This window comes from Littorina saxatilis, linkage group LG7, assembly GCF_037325665.1.
Source record: "Littorina saxatilis isolate snail1 linkage group LG7, US_GU_Lsax_2.0, whole genome shotgun sequence".
Classification (NCBI taxonomy): domain Eukaryota; kingdom Metazoa; phylum Mollusca; class Gastropoda; order Littorinimorpha; family Littorinidae; genus Littorina; species Littorina saxatilis.
In genome coordinates this window covers 37,696,035-37,715,593 of record NC_090251.1, presented here as the reverse complement: position 1 = coordinate 37,715,593, position 19,559 = coordinate 37,696,035, and the positions used below count along the sequence as shown (strand labels likewise).

General features: G+C 43.7%; 1 protein-coding gene across 1 annotated transcript in view; it reads right to left on the bottom strand.

Annotated features, from left to right (window-relative positions):
- Window positions 1-320: 320 nt before the first annotated feature.
- The window catches only part of LOC138971361 (kinesin-like protein KIF27), a 40,989-nt gene continuing 21,750 nt past the window's right edge, over window positions 321-19,559 (bottom strand). Inside the window, exons 25-36 of the mRNA XM_070344087.1 lie at window positions 19,148-19,247; window positions 17,874-18,040; window positions 16,988-17,084; window positions 15,727-15,831; window positions 14,205-14,419; window positions 13,545-13,656; window positions 11,406-11,543; window positions 10,841-11,040; window positions 8,854-8,957; window positions 5,978-6,083; window positions 3,396-3,640; window positions 321-718 (exon numbers count right to left, since the gene is read on the bottom strand). Of these exons, the coding sequence (XP_070200188.1) occupies window positions 684-718; window positions 3,396-3,640; window positions 5,978-6,083; window positions 8,854-8,957; window positions 10,841-11,040; window positions 11,406-11,543; window positions 13,545-13,656; window positions 14,205-14,419; window positions 15,727-15,831; window positions 16,988-17,084; window positions 17,874-18,040; window positions 19,148-19,247 (1,624 nt within the window). The 3' untranslated portion in view covers window positions 321-683. The remainder of the gene's footprint in view (window positions 719-3,395; window positions 3,641-5,977; window positions 6,084-8,853; window positions 8,958-10,840; window positions 11,041-11,405; window positions 11,544-13,544; window positions 13,657-14,204; window positions 14,420-15,726; window positions 15,832-16,987; window positions 17,085-17,873; window positions 18,041-19,147; window positions 19,248-19,559) is intronic.

Below are 19,559 nucleotides of genomic sequence, written 5' to 3'. Positions count from 1 at the left end.
AACCATTTCGCCTTATTGATGATGGGTCTGATTTGACTTGGACTAGTTGAAAGAACATAACATTCTACAGGAACTAGAAAACAGCTGACCAATAATTCAATAAAAGCCAACGACTCCAAAAGCAAAGAGCATCATACTTTCTCCCCTGAAAATGGAGTATGAATGCCTAAATGGTTTTGGTGGGAGCAGGGGGGGGGGGGGGGGGTGTGTGGTAAGGGGAGGGTTGATGACTCATGTAAAACATGGAGTTACATCTCACAAGCGCAGGAGAAAAAAGATGAAGCATCAAACTCATGGAGGGGGGGGGGGGGGGGGGGTAGCTATTAGTGCTGTTGGGCAAGCATGCGTGCTGGTTTGCATCTTAGCTCCCATTGACACATTCCGAAATAACTCTGTCGGGTTTGTATGGGTTGTGAAAGAGTGAGTACCCTTGCTTTTACAGGGACAAACACAAGCCAATCACAAGTGAGGGGTGTGTTGGAAACACATGGACAAAAAGCACATGTTGATTTATTTGTCCCACTAAAAGAAAGGGTTTTCACTTTTTCACAACCCACAAAAAAGTGAAAACCCACAGATTGATTTCCGAGCATGGTCTATTGATGCCTGACATCAGGATGTACAATGTACAGCTTCATTTTGCTGGTGCATCTGCCGGTGTCTCTGAATGTTCTGCCGCAGTCTCACTCCCATGGGTTCTTGCTGGAATCCAAAGAATCTGCACAGATAATAAAGACACATTTAATTTGTGTTCTTGCATGTCTGTGTCTGTTATCCTCTGTCTGTCTCACTCTACCTCTCAAACACACATGTATACAAAGCGCTCCATACAACAACTAATATGCAAGTCTCTCTCCCCCTCTCTTTTCAACCATACAAGCCTGTTGTTACCATGAAAAATTATTCTTGTGTGCAATATACTTAAGTGCCCTTCTGATAATCATCGGTCCACGCTATCGCTCATGTCTCTCTGACAGGATGCATAATTACTACGCGGAGAATAGGGAAAGAAGCGGAGCTAAAAGCCGAAATCTATCAAAACAAGAATACAGAGTTATCTCCCATATGTTTTTCGCTAATGTTTCTGACAAAAAGACAAAAGTGATTGCAGAATGACCGACTTCGACAGTGATCTCTGTTCTGTTCTTCACAGTTATGATAAATAAAGACATCGTTCTGAGGTCAAAACAAGTCGAAATTGTGAGACTGCTGTGGGAAGGAGACCGTGATATTGTTGCATCACTCCAAACTGGTTACGGAAAAAGTATCGTCCGCTCCGTAGCCATTTTGTTATGATCATGTGACAAAGTTGATTATCATGTGACACTTTTGCCATATTTAGAGTTGTTTGCACAGTAAATACATCCGCGAAAGATAGCTCGCTTGAAACTGTCTTACATAACAATTCCTTTGTAATTTAAAAAATACACAACACCATGAAAAATCATTATTGATAATTGCGAATCTGCTCATATCAATAACACATTACGAAAAGCTCTAAATATGTAAAAAAAATCGATATCTTCTCCAGAGAAAGAAAACGAAAACAGGGATAAATGAGACCCGAAGGGAAGGAACTCATTTTACCTGAGTTCAGGATGACTTGAGTGCAACATCCAGAATTTAAAAAAAAAAAGGTTGAAAGAATATATAGAAAAAAAGAAGAAGAAGAAGAAGAAGAAGAAGAAGAAGAAGAAGAAGAAGAAGAAGAAGAAGAAGAAGAAGAAGAAGAAGAAGAAGAAGAAGAAGAAATAAAAGAAAGACAGAGAAGTAAAAAAAAATAAAAATAAATAAAAAGAAGTAGAAAAACATGAAAACAAAAAGAAAACACATCAGCAACCAGTTTCCGTAAATTCTTTATAAAATTCTCATCAGACAGTCGCTGACTTAATTCATCAGGATGGTAAGAATAAGTAAGGAATGAAATTGGAATGTAATCAGACATGAGACCAGCAAATGTTCAAAAAGTAGGAAAGTGAGCCGGGGTCCAGGGGCAACGCCCCGGTAGGGGGTTCAGGGGGGCGAAGCCCCCCTGACGGAAAATGAATGTTAGAATTATAAAGGCCATTTTGGGGCCTCTCCTGATAGCAAAAAATGAGATCATGCCTTTTTAAAAAGCTATAAAACCCACAAGAATAATATGTTTTAGCATTTTAAACAAAAGTGTGATTTATAACAATCACACACACACACAAAACTTTCCCCTTATTTTTTCAGTTGCTAATGAAAGATGAAACACCCGACTACGTTCTCATCAACTAATTTCGGTGGTGCACTCGCCCTATCGCAAAAAGAAAAAAATGACAAAAGTTCGTTTGCATTTATTTTATAGAATTCTCGCGACCTGGCGAAAAAAATGTCGATGCACCTCTAGCCCTATGTATCTGCTAGTGGTACCGGTCAGTATCGTCCACAACCAACCACTCAAATCGACGTACTTTGCCGTAACCTGACCCTGGGGTCCGGAGCCAAATCGCCGACCGGATTTTTGAGTGGGCGTGGTTTGCAGCGAGAGTTATCTTTTCCTAGCTTGCCCCATGCATAGATGCTACACCAAGTCCGTATTTCACCAAGCAGTGGCCGTTGTCGCACCACGTGCACACGGCCTGACCGGGAATGGATATCTTGGCGATACTGTCGCCAATGAGCTGGCGCCTTTCTTTCTTGTTGATAGTGACAGTCACTTCTTCTGACAGCCAGTTGGCTTTCCACTTGTTTTTCACACTTTGGTGGTCGATCGTAAGAGCTTCCACAGCCGACAAAACAATACGGAATCCAGACGCCATGATGCTACCTTTTTCACCTTCGGCGTTTGGAGATCGGCAGCCAATCAAAACAACCCACAAACCGCCATCGGTGAATAATTAAGCCCCGGCGATAATCGTCGGAGATCGACAGCCAATCAAACGCGACCCATGATACTACTATGGGTTCACGCGAGTGCTGGGGTGCGAATGCACTGACTTCAGACGCAGACAGCTTCAGCTGAACGGTTCATACCACCACCTATGGGTTCACGCGAGTGCTGGGGTGCGAATGCACTGACTTCAGACGCAGACAGCTTCAGCTGAACGGTTCATACCACCACCCCCCTCCCCCCTTTTTTCTCAACGAATTTGCATCGATCTCAAGAATGGTCTGTGAGCTAAGGAAAATATCGGAATTCCGATAAAAATCGGACCAGTCCCATGTCTGGTAATGTAGAAAAACATGGTGCAAACAAAGAACTCTAAAATAACCAAACAGCTTCTACCAAAAGGCAGACAGTTGCTGACTTCATCAGCATGGTAAGAATAAGTAAGGAACGAAATTGGCATGTGATGTAGAAAAACATGGTGCAAAAGAAAGTACCAAAAGGAAGACATCCACATTAAGTCACTCCACTCTTTTCTTACCTTTGAGGGGAGGGGAGTTGACACTACGACTCATGTTTGATCGACGCAGCGACACTTCCTCTTCCGACATAACACGCAGATCTTTTCGTGAAATCTTGACCGGGGCGCCCGAGCGGGAGACGGCCCCTGCTGTGTGATCTTGGGAAGATGATCTTTGTCGGAAACCGCTGATTGCAGGAGTAGACGACGTGGAATTCGACAAAGAGCTGGACGGTGGATGCTGGTTTCGACCGCTGAATGATCCTCTGGAAAAGACGGAAGAAGAGCTAGGATGTTTTAGAGAACTGTGACAGTGCCACCTCCCCCCACCCCCACCCCCCCAATAAAAAATCAAAAAGATAGCTTGTCAATGTTCCAAAATCAAGAATCCCAAACAAAAAATGGTTATTCATGGTATGTTTATTGTATTATTTAAAAATGGTAAAAATTGTCAGTGTGTGTTCTGATGGAACATTTCAGAAGAGGTCATCTGCTAAAACTGTAATGCCAGTTTATCATTATGGAAACATATTGGGTACAAAAGCTTTAAATAGAACTCTTAGACAGTACTGCTACTTTTACTTCCTTTCCGGGGTTCTATTCCCCTGATGATTAATCAAACCCCAAACCCCAATGAGAATATGATGCCATGAATGGGAAAAAGATTACGAAACAATCAGTAAATAAATAACTGTTTAGAAAATCAAGAAGCAAATAAACATAAAACAAAACAAACAAAAACACCTGCAAGTTAACGAGTCATTTAACTAGAGTTCAACAAATAATGACAATGCAATTGCACTAAAAGTGTCATTTACATTGTTTTATCAATTGAAAATGTTTCAAAATAACTCTGTCGGGTTTGTATGGGCTGTGAAAGAGTGAATACCCTTGTATCATGGAGGCAAACTTTCCACATGACATTACAGGCCAGTAACTAACAAGAGTTGCATGTGTCTGACACAGGCCAGTAACTAACAAGAGTTGCATGTGTCTGACACAGGCCAGTAACTAACAAGAGTTGCATGTGTCTGACACAGGCCAGTAACTAACAAGAGTTGCATGACATTACAGGCCAGTAACTAACAAGAGTTGCATGTGTCTGACACAGGCCAGTAACTAACAAGAGTTGCATGTGTCTGACACAGGCCAGTAACTAACAAGAGTTGCATGTGTCTGACACATGACATTACAGGTCAGTAACTAACAAGAGTTGCATGTGTCTGACACATGACATTACAGGCCAGTAACTAACAAGACTTGCATGTGTCTGACACATGACATTACAGGCCAGTAACTAACAAGAGTTGCATGTGTCTGACACATGACATTACAGGTCAGTAACTAACAAGAGTTGCATGTGTCTGACACATGACATTACAGGCCAGTAACTAACAAGAGTTGCATGTGTCTGACACATGACATTACAGGCCAGTAACTAACAAGACTTGCATGTGTCTGACACATGACATTACAGGCCAGTAACTAACAAGAGTTGCATGTGTCTGACACATGACATTACAGGTCAGTAACTAACAAGAGTTGCATGTGTCTGACACATGACATTACAGGCCAGTAACTAACAAGAGTTGCATGTGTCTGACACATGACATTACAGGCCAGTAACTAACAAGAGTTGCATGTGTCTGACACAGGCCAGTAACTAACAAGAGTTGCATGTGTCTGACACAGGCCAGTAACTAACAAGAGTTGCATGTGTCTGACACAGGCCAGTAACGAACAAGAGTTGCATGTGTCTGACACAGGCCAGTAACTAACAAGAGTTGCATGTGTCTGACACAGGCCAGTAACTAACAAGACTTGCATGTGTCTGACACATGTGGATAAGGAGCACATGTGGAATTTTCGTTTGACTTAATAAAAGTAAGAGTATTCCCTCTTTCACAACCAAAACAAACCAGACAAAGTTATTTCAGGAGTTCATCCAAACTAGATAACTATCAAACCAATAAACAACTCCAACAAAACAAACAGGCAATTATTAACTGAAATCAACGCTTCTGACCAAGAGAATCCAAACTGCAGTTGTAAATTGTCATCTGTGATCTAGAGTACGAAAATGGTTGATACAAGCTATACCTGCTAAAACTTTGAGATTTAATAATCACACATCACCAGTATCAGCCAATGAAGACTAAATTGCTGGAAAGTAAGAGGCTTGTAACACTACAGAATTTTGCCGCGTGCAACTGATTGTATGCAATTCATCGTATCACATAGCAGCTACATAGATGGCGGACTGTTCAGTCAGCAGCCAAGCAATCACAACTGCAGTGATATTGAGCTCTGATGCTCTGGGGACCCGCTGCCGATCTACAGAAGACTGCGGACTTCATGGCAGCCACCGATCTGAAGATTTAACGGCCGTGATATCGAACGCAGAAGAAGAAGAATTGAGCTCCGATGTGCATATTTTCCACACAAAAAAGGGCATCATATATTTCCTTGTACATCTACTGTTTACCTCTACAGAATGGAGAACAGTAAACAAAATGCTATACCCTCACAGCCGTGTTAAAAAAAAATTTAAATGCAAAAAAAAAAGATATGATCCCCTCCTCAAATACAGTAAAGTAGCCTACCTGTGCAGGTGTGCGTGGTTGTGGCTGGAGCGGGGGGTACCTACGTCCCCATCAGCCACGCTCTGCATCGAGTTCGACACAAGGCTCACTCCTATGTCTTCAGCCACTGTAAGAAAATAATCATAAATAATAAATGCACATTTTTATAGCGCTTCCATAGCATCACAACCCTTACAATTCAAAACTATCCAGTGGAACCCGCCTGACCTCCAAAAAGCTGAGAAAATCAGGTCTTAAAAAGGAGGGAGTCCTTCTTCTTCTTCTTCTTCTTCTTCTGCGTTCGTGGGCTGAAACTCCCACGTACACTCGTGGTTTTTTTTGCAGGAGTGGAATTTTACGTGTATGACCGTTTTTTTACCCCGCCATTTAGGCAGCCATACACCGTTTTCGGAGGAAGCATGCTGGGTATTTTCGTGTTTCTATAACCCACCAAACTCTGACATGGATTACAGAATCTTTTTCGTGCGCACTTGGTCTTGTGCTTGCGTGTACAAACGGGGGTGTTCGGACACCGAGGAGAGTCTGCACACAAAGTTGACTCTGAGAAATAAATCTCTCGCCGAACGTGGGGACGAACTCACGCTGACAGCGGCCAACTGGATACAAATCCAGCGCGCTACCGACTGAGCTACATCCCCGCCCTGGAGGGAGTCCTAAAATGGAGGTAAATTTACAGGGCTTATGAACCAAAAATGCGAAAAGACAAGGTCTTAATACGTAGGAAGAACCGGCACGGTTGGCCTAGTGGTAAGGCGTCCGCCCCGTGATCGGGAGGTCGTGGGTTCGAACCCCGGCCGGGTCATACCTAAGACTTTAAAATTGGCAATCTAGTGGCTGCTCCGCCTGGCGTCTGGCATTATGGGGTTAGTGCTAGGACTGGTTGGTCCGGTGTCAGAATAATGTGACTGGGTGAGACATGAAGCCTGTGCTGCGACTTCTGTCTTGTGTGTGGCGCACGTTATATGTCAAAGCAGCACCGCCCTGATATGGCCCTTCGTGGTCGGCTGGGCGTTAAGCAAACAAACAAACAAACAAATACGTAGGAAGTCTTACATTTGGGGGTCTTAAGGGGGGGGGGGGGGGGGGGGGGGTAAGACCCACTGTATACACAGCTACATAATAATATGCATCAAATGAAGTCTTAAAGGTGGTCGTCTACATTTTTGCTTTTTTTCAATAATCTTATGGTTAGATTTCGCTAAAAAGTTATGTCAGATGATGAATGAACCATGGGGAAAAAAGTTATAGAAAAAAAACATATGTAAAAAAAGATTTTATTTTTGGGTAGCGTGACTCACGCTTCCAATATTTTGTTTTCTGTTTGCTGAGAACATGTGCTTTGCCTAAAAATACTGACCAATCAAATTCATGTCACTATGCTTATAGCCACGCCCAAACACATGCAGCAACAGTTTGACACTGGAGCGCTGTCCACGCTTTTTTTTAAACGCACGAAATGCACGGGATTTGAGAGGAGTTTTGGGCTTGGCATTTTCCAAATAAGGATATCCTACTATGAGTACTACGCTGGAATACTACAATGAATTTTCAAACGGCTACACTGGTTTCGTCTTTCCTGATCGAAAGGGGGTGTATGTTGATATTTGAAGATAATAAACTCTGCATTTTAATCGTCAAATGGCGATTTCGGTATAAAAATGTAGACAAGGACCTTTAAGAAAGAAAAGAACAAAAGGATAAACAGATAATGTTGACTGTGTTTGCATCACAGTGACCAGTGCAGTGTGTTCTTATTCAACTTTTCAACAATGCAGTAACCTGTCCACACAGAGTCTATGGTGCTGACCAGATACAGTGGAACCCCGATTTTAAGACCCCCAATTTAATCAATCAATCAATCAATCAATCAATCAATCAATCAATCAATCAATATGAGGCTTATATCGCGCGTATTCCGTGGGTACAGTTCTAAGCGCAGGGATTTATTTTTTTATTTTTTTTATTTTATGCAATTTATATCGCGCACATATTCAAGGCGCAGGGATTTATTTATGCCGTGTGAGATGGAATTTTTTTACACAATACATCACGCATTCACATCGGCCAGCAGATCGCAGCCATTTCGGCGCATATCCTACTTTTCACGGCCTATTATTCCAAGTCACACGGGTATTTTGGTGGACATTTTTATCTATGCCTATACAATTTTGCCAGGAAAGACCCTTTTGTCAATCGTGGGATCTTTAACGTGCACACCCCAATGTAGTGTACAACGAAGGGACCTCGGTTTTTCGTCTCATCCGAAAGACTAGCACTTGAACCCACCACCTAGGTTAGGAAAGGGGGGAGAAAATTGCTAACGCCCTGACCCAGGGTCGAACTCGCAACCTCTCGCTTCCGAGCGCAAGTGCGTTACCACTCGGCCACCCTCTCTATTAAGACCTTGTTTTCTCTGACTTTTTTTTCATAACCTGTGTAAATTTACCCCCATTTTAAGACTCCCTCCTTTTTAAGACCTGAATTTCTCAGATTTTGGGATGTCTTAAAAAGGGGGTTCCACTGTACGACGCTCTAAGTTTAGATTATCACAAGTATAGTTTTAAATATTTCAATATACCATAAGTTTAGTTTCAAAAACTTCAACAGTTAAACTTCAACTGGCATAGAATGTGATGTGAAATTAGAAGACATAATCGTTGAAACTGGACACTGATACAGGATGGTACCTGTGATAAAAGGACAACCTTGGGACCAACCAAACGTGTCCCTACATTACAGGTGGCTTGTCTGTGTTCATGCCTGAAACTATCTGTTTGTAACAATGGCAAGACAAAGAAAAGAAATAAAAAAGTGACCATGAATTTCACATTTGAGATGATGATTTTAACTTATTATTAATTAATCCAAAAACTTACTTTGGGCTGGCATTTTCCCATTGGAAAACAACTCCCTAATCTTTTTCTTCATTTCACGGCTGGTCTTCTTGTAAAAATACAGATCTTTTTCCAGCTGTTGAATCCTGAAAGCAAAGTAAAAATGAAACTCCTCAAAACTTCATGCAAAACTTAAAGTTGAAAGCCTTTTCCAAGATGTAATATTGGCTATCAATAATCCTGGTGTGTTATAACTGTTATTCAGATAATGGATAGACCCAAAAGAAAGGGATAGCTAGAGCTGCCAAATTGAGTTCTATGTTTTGAGCACCAGCATTAACTGTTATTTAATCTTCCTGGCACTAATACATATTGTCATCATTTTCACGAGTTTTCATTCACAAGCACCTGGGAAATAAATCTCATGTTCCCCAGGCAATAAATCCCCGGTTACCATAGTTGCAGGAAGCAGGTTATACATGGATAATCAAAAGCAAACCCAATAGAAACGCTCGGGGATTCTTCGGCTCTTTTCATTGGTGTTTCCCCAGACCTAAACAGACGACACGACACTGCTTTGCAAAGTTCCAAAAACGAACTGGCAAACTGGCAAAAGTAAACACAAAACAAAACTACTTCATGAAAGGTCATACATTCATCAAAAACAAATGAAACCTAGCGATATGTTTTGTCTTCTTACAGAGTCATGGAGTGCGTGTATCTGTGTTTCGATACACAGACGTTCGGAGAAACACGAACGTCAAGTTCAAGTAAAACGACCCCTGACACACACATTTTGACCCGTGCACAAGACGTTGTATCGATAAACGAAGCACAAATAAGAAACAATAATAAAAGCAAAGAAAATAGCAACAAGATATGCAAACATCTAACAAAGCCGAGCAAGCAGAATGACAGGTCTAATGAAAAACAAAGAGGTACTGAGTCGGAAACAAGATCGCGATTCTTTCCTTCGCTGCACGACGCAAATCTTCTGTGACCTTTGACCAAACGTAGCTTCCACATTCGATCACTCAGCTTAATATTTACAACAGAAAGCCGAGGGGGTGGAATACCGAGATGAACCTACAGAACTGTGCATCCTCAAACCTGACATATTCATCCCAACATTTAATGAACTCAAAAACACAGAAAGTTGCTTTCACACGCCAGCTTTGATTGCCAGTGGTTATCAAACTGGGACTCGTGTGGTTATCAGCACGGTACCCGTGTTTCAAAGCATGGCTCCCTGGGTTGATTGTGCACTTATTTTCTCACTACCAAAATGATGACAAAAACGATGTTTGGTGGTTTGTTGACAGACCAGCTTTTTTGTCGGTCCTCGGGGGGCATATCAACTTAGGCCTTGGTCAATAAATATGAAACAAAAGACGATATGCTCCCCCTCGGACCGACAAAAAAGCTGGTCTGTCAACAACCCATCAAACATCTTATAATGTTGTGCCATAAAACCTATTTGTCTTACAAATACAGCATTTAATCTTCATACTGACCAGGTTTTATCCTAAGAGTGCCATGTGTTGGCCAAAACATTAAATCGCAATTAAGGTACGCAAGTTTGGCCGGTACATCTCCTTTAAGCCTGTCTTTAACTGTGCGAAGCCGACTACACAAAGTATACTTTGCGAAGCTGGCCGCACGGAACTTTAGCACTGAGTTTTCGGTAAAAAGACTTCGCACGGCTGTTCCTGGTCTGCATTTTAGTGCGAGCTAAAAATAGTCAAGGCAGAGGCTACCAACAGCTCCAGCCAGCACACGGTTAAGCTCGCTTGCTTGTTATACCTAAATGCTTCCGCGCTATACCGGAAGATGGTACTTTATTAGTGAATGACTCTGAGGGAGCCAGCACTACTGTGAAGACTGGTGGTGGAAAGGATGCTAAAAATAGCTCAGACTGCCTGCAGCTAAGGAGGCAGAAATGAAGCGTTGGAAACAGACGTGTTCACGAAGTCGACTTCGGGCTGAATTAAGGACCGACTTTAAACAAACAACAGTGTTTAAAACTAACTTGAGGTGTGTGATGGTGTCTCCATTAGCCATGGAGTTTGGCGTGCCGCCCTCAGCCATCATCAACTGGTGCATCAACAGCTGGATCTTCTTCTCGTACTCCTGCTGCTGCTGGGTCAGACGCCGGTCCAGCTCCAAGCCTGACCGCTGCAACGCGTTCTCCAGCTCACGGACCACACGTTCCATTTCTTCTACCTTCACCTGGGGATAAAGTTGGCCAGAAATGGTAAGCCTCAGTGATGTGTGAAGAACTGGTGATGGTAGCTTGCAGTTGCTATGGCTTGTGTATGTAACAGTGGCATACCTTTTTGTTTGTCTAGGTTATTTTGATTGTTTGATTTTTGTTCGTTAGTTTGTCTGGTTTTTTTCTTTCTTTTTTTTAGAACTGTTTCTTTGTTGTTGTTCTTTTCTTCCTTCCAACATTTCTTCCAGAAATGATAAAAAAGGACCTTCCTTTCTGTCATAAAACTTTACCTTGTTCTACCTACTAAGCATCTATCAACACCCCCCCCCCCCCCCCAACACACACACACACAAACACTTCCCCAACCCCAAGCAAAACGTACCTCCGTCTCACTGTTCTGCAGTTTGAGCTTCCTCTCTCCCTCCCTCAGGCTGATGACCTTCTCAAAGTAGCGCGACAGCATGGAGCGTGTCTCTGAGGGCGTCAGGGAACTAAGTCGGTTCAGCAAGTTGTCTTCACTCTGTAAAGGGCACAGACACAGTCAGCAACACCTGGCCAGAGAGGACAACCCCTGACACAAAACTTTGGGAAACTGTGGAAGACCTGTGCTGAACCTGCGAGTTCATACGGTCAGCAAGGCTAAGATTATAAGGGACACAACTGTCCAACGCTGAAGAAGAAGAAGACAGCAACATACTGATACCGTCACACCTGTCCGAGGGCATCAGGGAACTCAGTCGGTTCAGCAAGTTGTCTTCACTCTGTAAAGAGCAGAGACACAGTCAGCAACATACTGATACAGCCAAATCTGTCCGAGGGCATCAGGGAACTCAGTCGGTTCAGCAAGTTGTGTTCACTCTGTAAAGCGCAGAGACACAGTCAGCAACATACTGATACAGTCACACCTGTCTGAGGGCGTCAGGGAACTCAGTCGGTTCAGCAAGTTGTCTTCACTCTGTAAAGGGCACAGACACAGTCAGCAACACCTGGCCAGAGAGGACAACCCCTGACACAAAACTTTGGGAAACTGTGGAAGACCTGTGCTGAACCTGCGAGTTCATACGGTCAGCAAGGCTAAGATTATAAGGGACACAACTGTCCAACGCTGAAGAAGAAGAAGACAGCAACATACTGATACCGTCACACCTGTCCGAGGGCGTCAGGGAACTCAGTCGGTTCAGCAAGTTGTGTTCCCTCTGCAAAGGGCACAGACACAGTCAGCAACATACTGATAGTCAAATCTGTCCGAGGGCGTCAGGGAACTGAGTCGGTTCAGCAAGTTGTGTTCACTCTGCAAAGGGCACAGACACAGTCAGCAACATACTGATACAGTCACACCTGTCCGAGGGCGTCAGGGAACTCAGTCGGTTCAACAAGTTGTGTTCACTCTGTAAAGAGCAGAGACACAGTCAGCAACATACTGATACAGTCACACCTGTCCGAGGGCATCAGGGAACTCAGTCGGTTCAGCAAGTTGTCTTCACTCTGTAAAGGGCACAGACACAGTCAGCAACACCTGGCCAGAGAGGACAACCCCCGACACAAAACTTTGGGGAACTGTGGAAGACCTGTGCCGAACCTGCGAGTTCATACGATCAGCAGGCCTAAGATTATAAGGGACACAACTGTCCAACGCTGAAGAAGAAGAAGACAGCAACATACTGATACAGTCACACCTGTCCGAGGGCATCAGGGAACTCAGTCGGTTCAGCAAGTTGTCTTCACTCTGTAAAGAGCAGAGACACAGTCAGCAACATACTGATACAGTCACACCTGTCCGAGGGCATCAGGGAACTCAGTCGGTTCAGCAAGTTGTGTTCACTCTGTAAAGCGCAGAGACACAGTCAGCAACATACTGATACAGTCACACCTGTCCGAGGGCATCAGGGAACTCAGTCGGTTCAGCAAGTTGTCTTCACTCTGTAAAGCGCAGAGACACAGTCAGCAACACCTGGCCAGAGAGGACAACCCCTGACACAAAACTTTGGGAAACTGTGGGTTCATACGATCAGCAGGCCTAAGATTATAAGGGACAGAACTGTCGAACGCTGAAGAAGAAGACAGCCAGCAACATACTGATACAGTCAAACCTGTCCGAGGGCGTCAGGGAACTCATATGTAAGTAAGTAAGTGTGGGTGCGGATATGGATATGTGTGGTTAGGGTTATATGTGTATTGATGTGTACATTTTATGTGTTTATATGTTTCGAGAGTGTGATTTTATATGATGTTATTTTGAACACGAGCCAAAAGAAAATATTCTGTTTTGTTACATTCAGATAATAAAGTTGTATTGAATTGAATTAAGAATAAGAATAAGAATACTTTATTATCTCATAGAGAAATTCAGGGGTGGTACATAACAATAATACAAACAAGACATTGATTTTACTTACACATTCACACATGGGCATTCTTATATGCTCCACTCCCACATGGACATTCGACTACGCCCACTTACACGTTCACACATGGACATCTTTAAATTGAATTGAATTGATAGTATTGAACTGAAACTTACCTGAGACAAGATCTGTGACTGCCGCAGTTCCATCTGGCGACTGTTGATGGCATCGTTCTTGTACTGAATGGCTGCGTCAAGAGCGTCCATACCCTCCTCAAGCTCTATCAACCTGAACACAACAAAACCCATCAAATTTCACACCTTTGCTGGAAACTTTTTCTTCTTCAGCGTTCCACAGTTATTTGCTGGAATCATAACCAGGTCAGGCAGAGTGCTACTAATGATCTCAGAAACAACGGGATATGCATAGGCACTTTTAGATATCGACCGCAACAGCAGGTGAGAGTCAAATGGTGGGAGGACTGAAAACGGTTGTACACATAATCATAACATTTGGCTGACAGAGACACCTCTGTACCAGTTAAGCTCAAATACACAACAACATCTCTTTGCATCACCAGACCTTTAAGGCTTGGAAAACAGAAAACATTTTCATTCCAACACCAGACCTTTACGGCTTGGAAAACAGAAAACATTTTCATCCCAACACCAGACCTTTAAGGCTTGGAAAACAGAAAATATTTTCATTCCAACACCAGACCTTTAAGGCTTGGAAAACAGAAAACAATTTCATCCCAACACCAGACCTTTACGGATTGGAAAATAGAAAACATTTTCATACCAATACCAAACCACTTCTATCGCAGCCTTCTTTACCTGCGCTCGTCGGCGGAGGATAGAATCTGGCCTTCGTGCAGCTTGCTGTCGATGGCCTGGCGCTCGTGGTGCAGCTTGTCGCGCTTGTGCCGGAGGTGCTGGATCTCCTCTTTGGCCCCCTGGCGCTGCTCTGCGGGCAGCTGGTTCAACTCCTGGAACCGCTCCTCTAGCTTGTGCTCCACTGAGTCGATCCGCGCCGACACCACCCCTAGCTCCTGTGGAGTGTATTGGTATGTTTGTACAGTGACACCCCCCTTTTAAGCCCACCCCCCCCCCCCCCTCCCCACCCAAATAAGACTCCTCCCTTGTAAGGCCCTGTTTTCTCAGTCTTTCTGTTCTTCTTCTTCTTCTGCGTTCGTGGGCTGAAACTCCCACGTACACTCGTGTTTTTTGCACGAGTGGAATTTTACGTGTATGACCGTTTTTACCCCGCCATTTAGGCAGCCATACGCCGTTTTCGGAGGAAGCATGCTGGGTATTTTCGTGTTTCTATAACCCACCGAACTCTGACATGGATTACAGGATCTTTTTCGTGCGCACTTGGTCTTGTGCTTGCATGTACACACGGGGGTGTTCGGACACCGAGGAGAGTCTGCACACAAAGTTGACTCTGAGAAATAAATCTCTCGCCGAACGTGGGGACGAACTCTCGCTGACAGCGGCCAACTGGATACAAATCCAGCGCGCTACCGACTGAGCTACATCCCCGCCCTAGATATTCTGTTCATAAGCTCTGTAAATTTATTCCCATTTTGCTGTAACAACCTGATTTTCTTAGAATTTTGGAGGTCTTAAAAGAGGGTGTCTACTGTACTTATTTATTTATTTTATTTATTTTGTATTTACGAGGATTTATATCGCGCACGTATTTCACCACACAAGGCTTCTTTCTTTCTTTCTTTATTTGGTGTTTAACGTCGTTTTCAACCGTTCAAGGTTATATCGCGACGGGGAAAGGGGGGGGGGGGGGGGGGGGAATGGGATAGAGCCACTTGTTAATTGTTTCTTGTTCACAAAAGCACTAATCAAAAATTTGCTCCAGGGGCTTGCAACGTAGTACAATATATGACCTTACTGGGAGAATGCAAGTTTCCAGTACAAAGGACTTAACATTTCTTACATACTGCTTGACTAAAATCTTTACAAACATTGACTATATTCTATACAAGAAACACTTAAAAGGAGAAACAGAATCCGTTAGTCGCCTCTTACGACATGCTGGGGAGCATCGGGTAAATTCTTCCCCCTAACCCGCGGGGGGTACCACACAAGGCGACTCAAGGCGCATGTTACCTATTAATGCTGTGTGAGATGGAATTTTTTACATAATATATCACGCATTCACATCGGCCAGTAGATCAACAGCCTATAGGCGCTGCATCCACCTTTCACGGCCTATTATTCCAGGTCACACGGGTATTTTGGTGGACATTTTTATCTACGCCTATACAATTTTGCCAGGAAAGACCCTTTTGTCAATCGTGGGATCTTTAACGTGCATACCCCAATGTAGTGTACTGACCTTGTTGAGCATGGTGCTGGAGCGCATTTTCTTGATCTCAAGTTCGCTCTTCTCCTCCAGCAGGGATTCCTTCTTGGCTAGGATGGCTTCCCGCTTTTGAAGTTCCTGCACACAAGAGCAGTTTGACAATCTAGCTAGAGCGAAGCGTAGAGGAGAGAAGATTGTGGAAAATGTAAAACTGTGAAAGAGCAGTTTGACAATCACGCTAGAGCAAAGCATACAGGAGAGAAGATTGTGGAAAATATAGAGCTGGGAAAAAGAGGGCTGGGGAGGGTGTGGCATTGTGCAGAGATGTGAGAAAGCAAGGGAAGTAAGTTGCTCATCCCTGGCCAGAAAGGTGGTTCGATGATGAAAAGTTCACATCCCTTTAATAGACATCAGTTTTGCAACAACGACTTTAAAGAACAGACTTTGAGAACTTCTTACTCTTTGATGTCTCAACCAAACAAATTCTACCTTGAGAAGAACTGATCATCATCCTTTTACACCCATACTTTTCTTTACACACTGAAACAAAATAGCCATGCATACTTTCCGTCCATCATTTGTCAATATTGTCACTACAACTATACCTCTGCTGATTCTAATCGGTCAAATCAAAAAACAAAGAGACTGCCAACGTTCCAAAATTAAGAATAAAAAAACAAGAAAAGTAGGTTATTGGAACGTTTGTTATTGACATAACAATACGTTACATTCACAAATACAAGTTCTTATTACTCATTGTTTGTCTGCTTGTCTGTTTTAAAGACCGTTGGGACCGGCACGGTTGGCCTAGTGGTAAGGCGTCCGCCCCGTGATCGGGAGGTCGTGGGTTCGAACCCCGGCCGGGTCATACCTAAGACTTTAAAATTGGCAATCTAGTGGCTGCTCCGTCTGGCGTCTGGCATTGTGGGGTTAGTGCTGGGACTGGTTGGTCCGGTGTCAGAATAATGTGACTGGGTGAGACATGAAGCCTGTGCTGCGACTTCTGTCTTGTGTGTGGCGCACGTTATATGTCAAAGCAGCACCGCCCTGATATGGCCCTTCGTGGTCGGCTGGGCGTTAAGCAAACAAACAAAACAAAAAAAAAAAGACCGTTGGGTCGATATATTTGTGAATGTAACGTATTGTTTTGTCAATAACAAATGTTCCAATAACATACCTTTCTTGTTTTTTTTAAATTGATCAGTCAACATAAATCCCTGACAAAATATACCGCCAACCAAAGAACATCCACATTCTTAATGCTATGCACTAATTATTTCTGTTCATCACTAACCCCTTGCAGCTCCATCATCTTCTGTCTCTCCACCAGCACTCTCTCAACCTCTGCATCCAGCTGTCTGCGCTGTTCATCTATTCTGTCGTGCTCCTCCCTGTCATGGCAAAAATCAGACAACCCATCAGTTCAAAGAATCCGTTAGTCGCCTCTTACGACATGCTGGGGAGCATCGGGTAAATTCTTCCCCCTAACCCGCGGGGGGTGTATGTGTCCAAGTTACAGGTGCTCTTATCTCATGTGACAGCTTGGACAGATCTGAGATGGTGAGCATAACTGTCGACATGAGAAGGAACGTATGATTAAACAGTCGCTAATGATCCTGAAACACCTGCCTCACACTCGTAAGGCCTTAATAAAGAGAGTACATTTTCTTCCAGCACACAGCTTTCTGAAATGTTTCTCAAATTGCTGAAATTTCGGTCTCCTGCACAGCCACATGCACCAATGAGTTCTGTTCTGACAAAGGTACCGTTACACAGGCTTAGAAAAGGGAAAAGAGTCATACTGAACTCTGACACACACACATAAATGACTGCGTACGGTACCTTTACAAAAGGGAAATCTCTCATCGTCAATAGACCTTTCCAGAATCTGAGAAAGTCTCGCAAGAGATATCTCTACTGCATGCTCTCTGTTATGCTTTGAGTGTCGCGAGAGCAAAGCAAACCACGTCTTTGCAGTTCTCACGAGAGCCTGTCCTACATGCTTTGCAATGCTTCAAAGGTCGTGAGATATCGAGAGGGTCAACTCACGCACATGCATTGTATACGGTACTTTTACAAAAGGAAAATCCGTCATGATCAATTCACACACACATGATTGTGTTCGGTACTTTTACAAAAAGAAAACCCGTCATGATAAATTCACACACACATGCACATACCCATTGATGGGAGGCAAGGCAGTGCTGTTGCCAGAGGTCGAGGAACCAGACCGCAGACGTCTCTGTACGGCAGCGATCTCCTCCGTCTTGCGTTTCAGCACCTTCTGCTGGTGGTCGCTGCGGATCTCTAGCTCCTTCACTCTCTGCACCTCCTTCTGCATGTCTCGCTGAAACCAAATGTACACATGTTTGTCACTGACACTCTCTGCACCTCCATCTGCATGTCTCGCTGAAACCAAACGTACACATGTTTGTCACTGACACTCTCTGCACCTCCATCTGCATGTCTCGCTGAAACCAAACGTACACATGTTTGTCACTGACACTCTCTGCACCTCCTTCTGCATGTCAGGCTGAAACCAAAAATACACAGGTCTGTCACTCACTCTCTGCACCTCCTTCTGCATGTCACGCTGAAACCAAACATACACAGGTCTGTCACTGACACTCTCTGCACCTCCTTCTGCATGTCACGCTGAAACCAAACATACAAATGTTTGTCACACAAGGCATACTGTGTGGTGATGCACAACTTATAGTGAAATGTGAAGTAAAGCTGTGAGTTGCTCGTTCAAAAGCCATGAAAATCTGACAATTTTATTTTTCAACATTGAAGAGAAACATGTTTAGCACAGACACACATAGACAAACAGACAGAGAAACAGACAGAATGACAGACAGACAGAGAAACAGACAGACAGAAAAACAGACAGAGAAACAGACAGACAGAAAAACAGACAGACCAACAGACGAGAAACAGACAGACAGACAGACAGAGAAACAGACAGACAAACAGAGAAACAGACAGACAGACAGACCAACAGACAGACAAACAGAAAGACAGACAGACCAACAGACAAGAAACAGACAGACAGACCAACAGACAGACAGACAGACAGACAGACCAACAGACAGACCAACAGACAGACAGAAAGACAGACCAACAGATGAGAAACAGACAGACAGACAGACAGACCAACAGACAGAGAAACAGACAGAGAGACAGACAGACAGACAGACAGACAGAGAGACCAACAGACAGACAGACAGACAGACAGGCCAACAGACAGACAGACAGACAGACAGACAGACCAACAGACAGACAGACAGACAGACAGACAGACAGACAGATAGACAGACAGACATACAGACAGACAGACAGATAGACAAGCAGACAGACAGACAGACAGACAGACAGACAGACCAACAGACAGAGAAACAGACAGACAGACAGACAGACAAGGGGGGTCTCAAAGGGAGGTTCCACTGTGTACCTCCAGTTTTGATTTCTGCTCTGCCTCCTCTTTGAGTTTCTTCTGCAGGAGTTCTTGCTGCTGCTTCATGCGATCCACCGCCGACTCCAGGTCGTGGATTCTGTTGGAAATCAAATGACATGTGTAAAGAGGGATGGAAGGGGGGAGGGTTTGGAGTACTGCGATGAAAAGTAGATGACAAGTTAGCTGTTCAAATATAACTGAACCATTGATTTAAAGGAAATGCTGTGCTGATAGAACATTATTCCATGCTCGGAAAAAAGTTTTCTACTGATGTAGTTCCTCTCTCTCTCTCTCTCTCCCTTTCCCCTTTTCTCTCCCTCTCTCCTTCTCTCTCTCTGCTTCCCTCCCTCTCTCATTCTCTCTCCTTCTTACACACACACACACACACACACACACACACACACACACA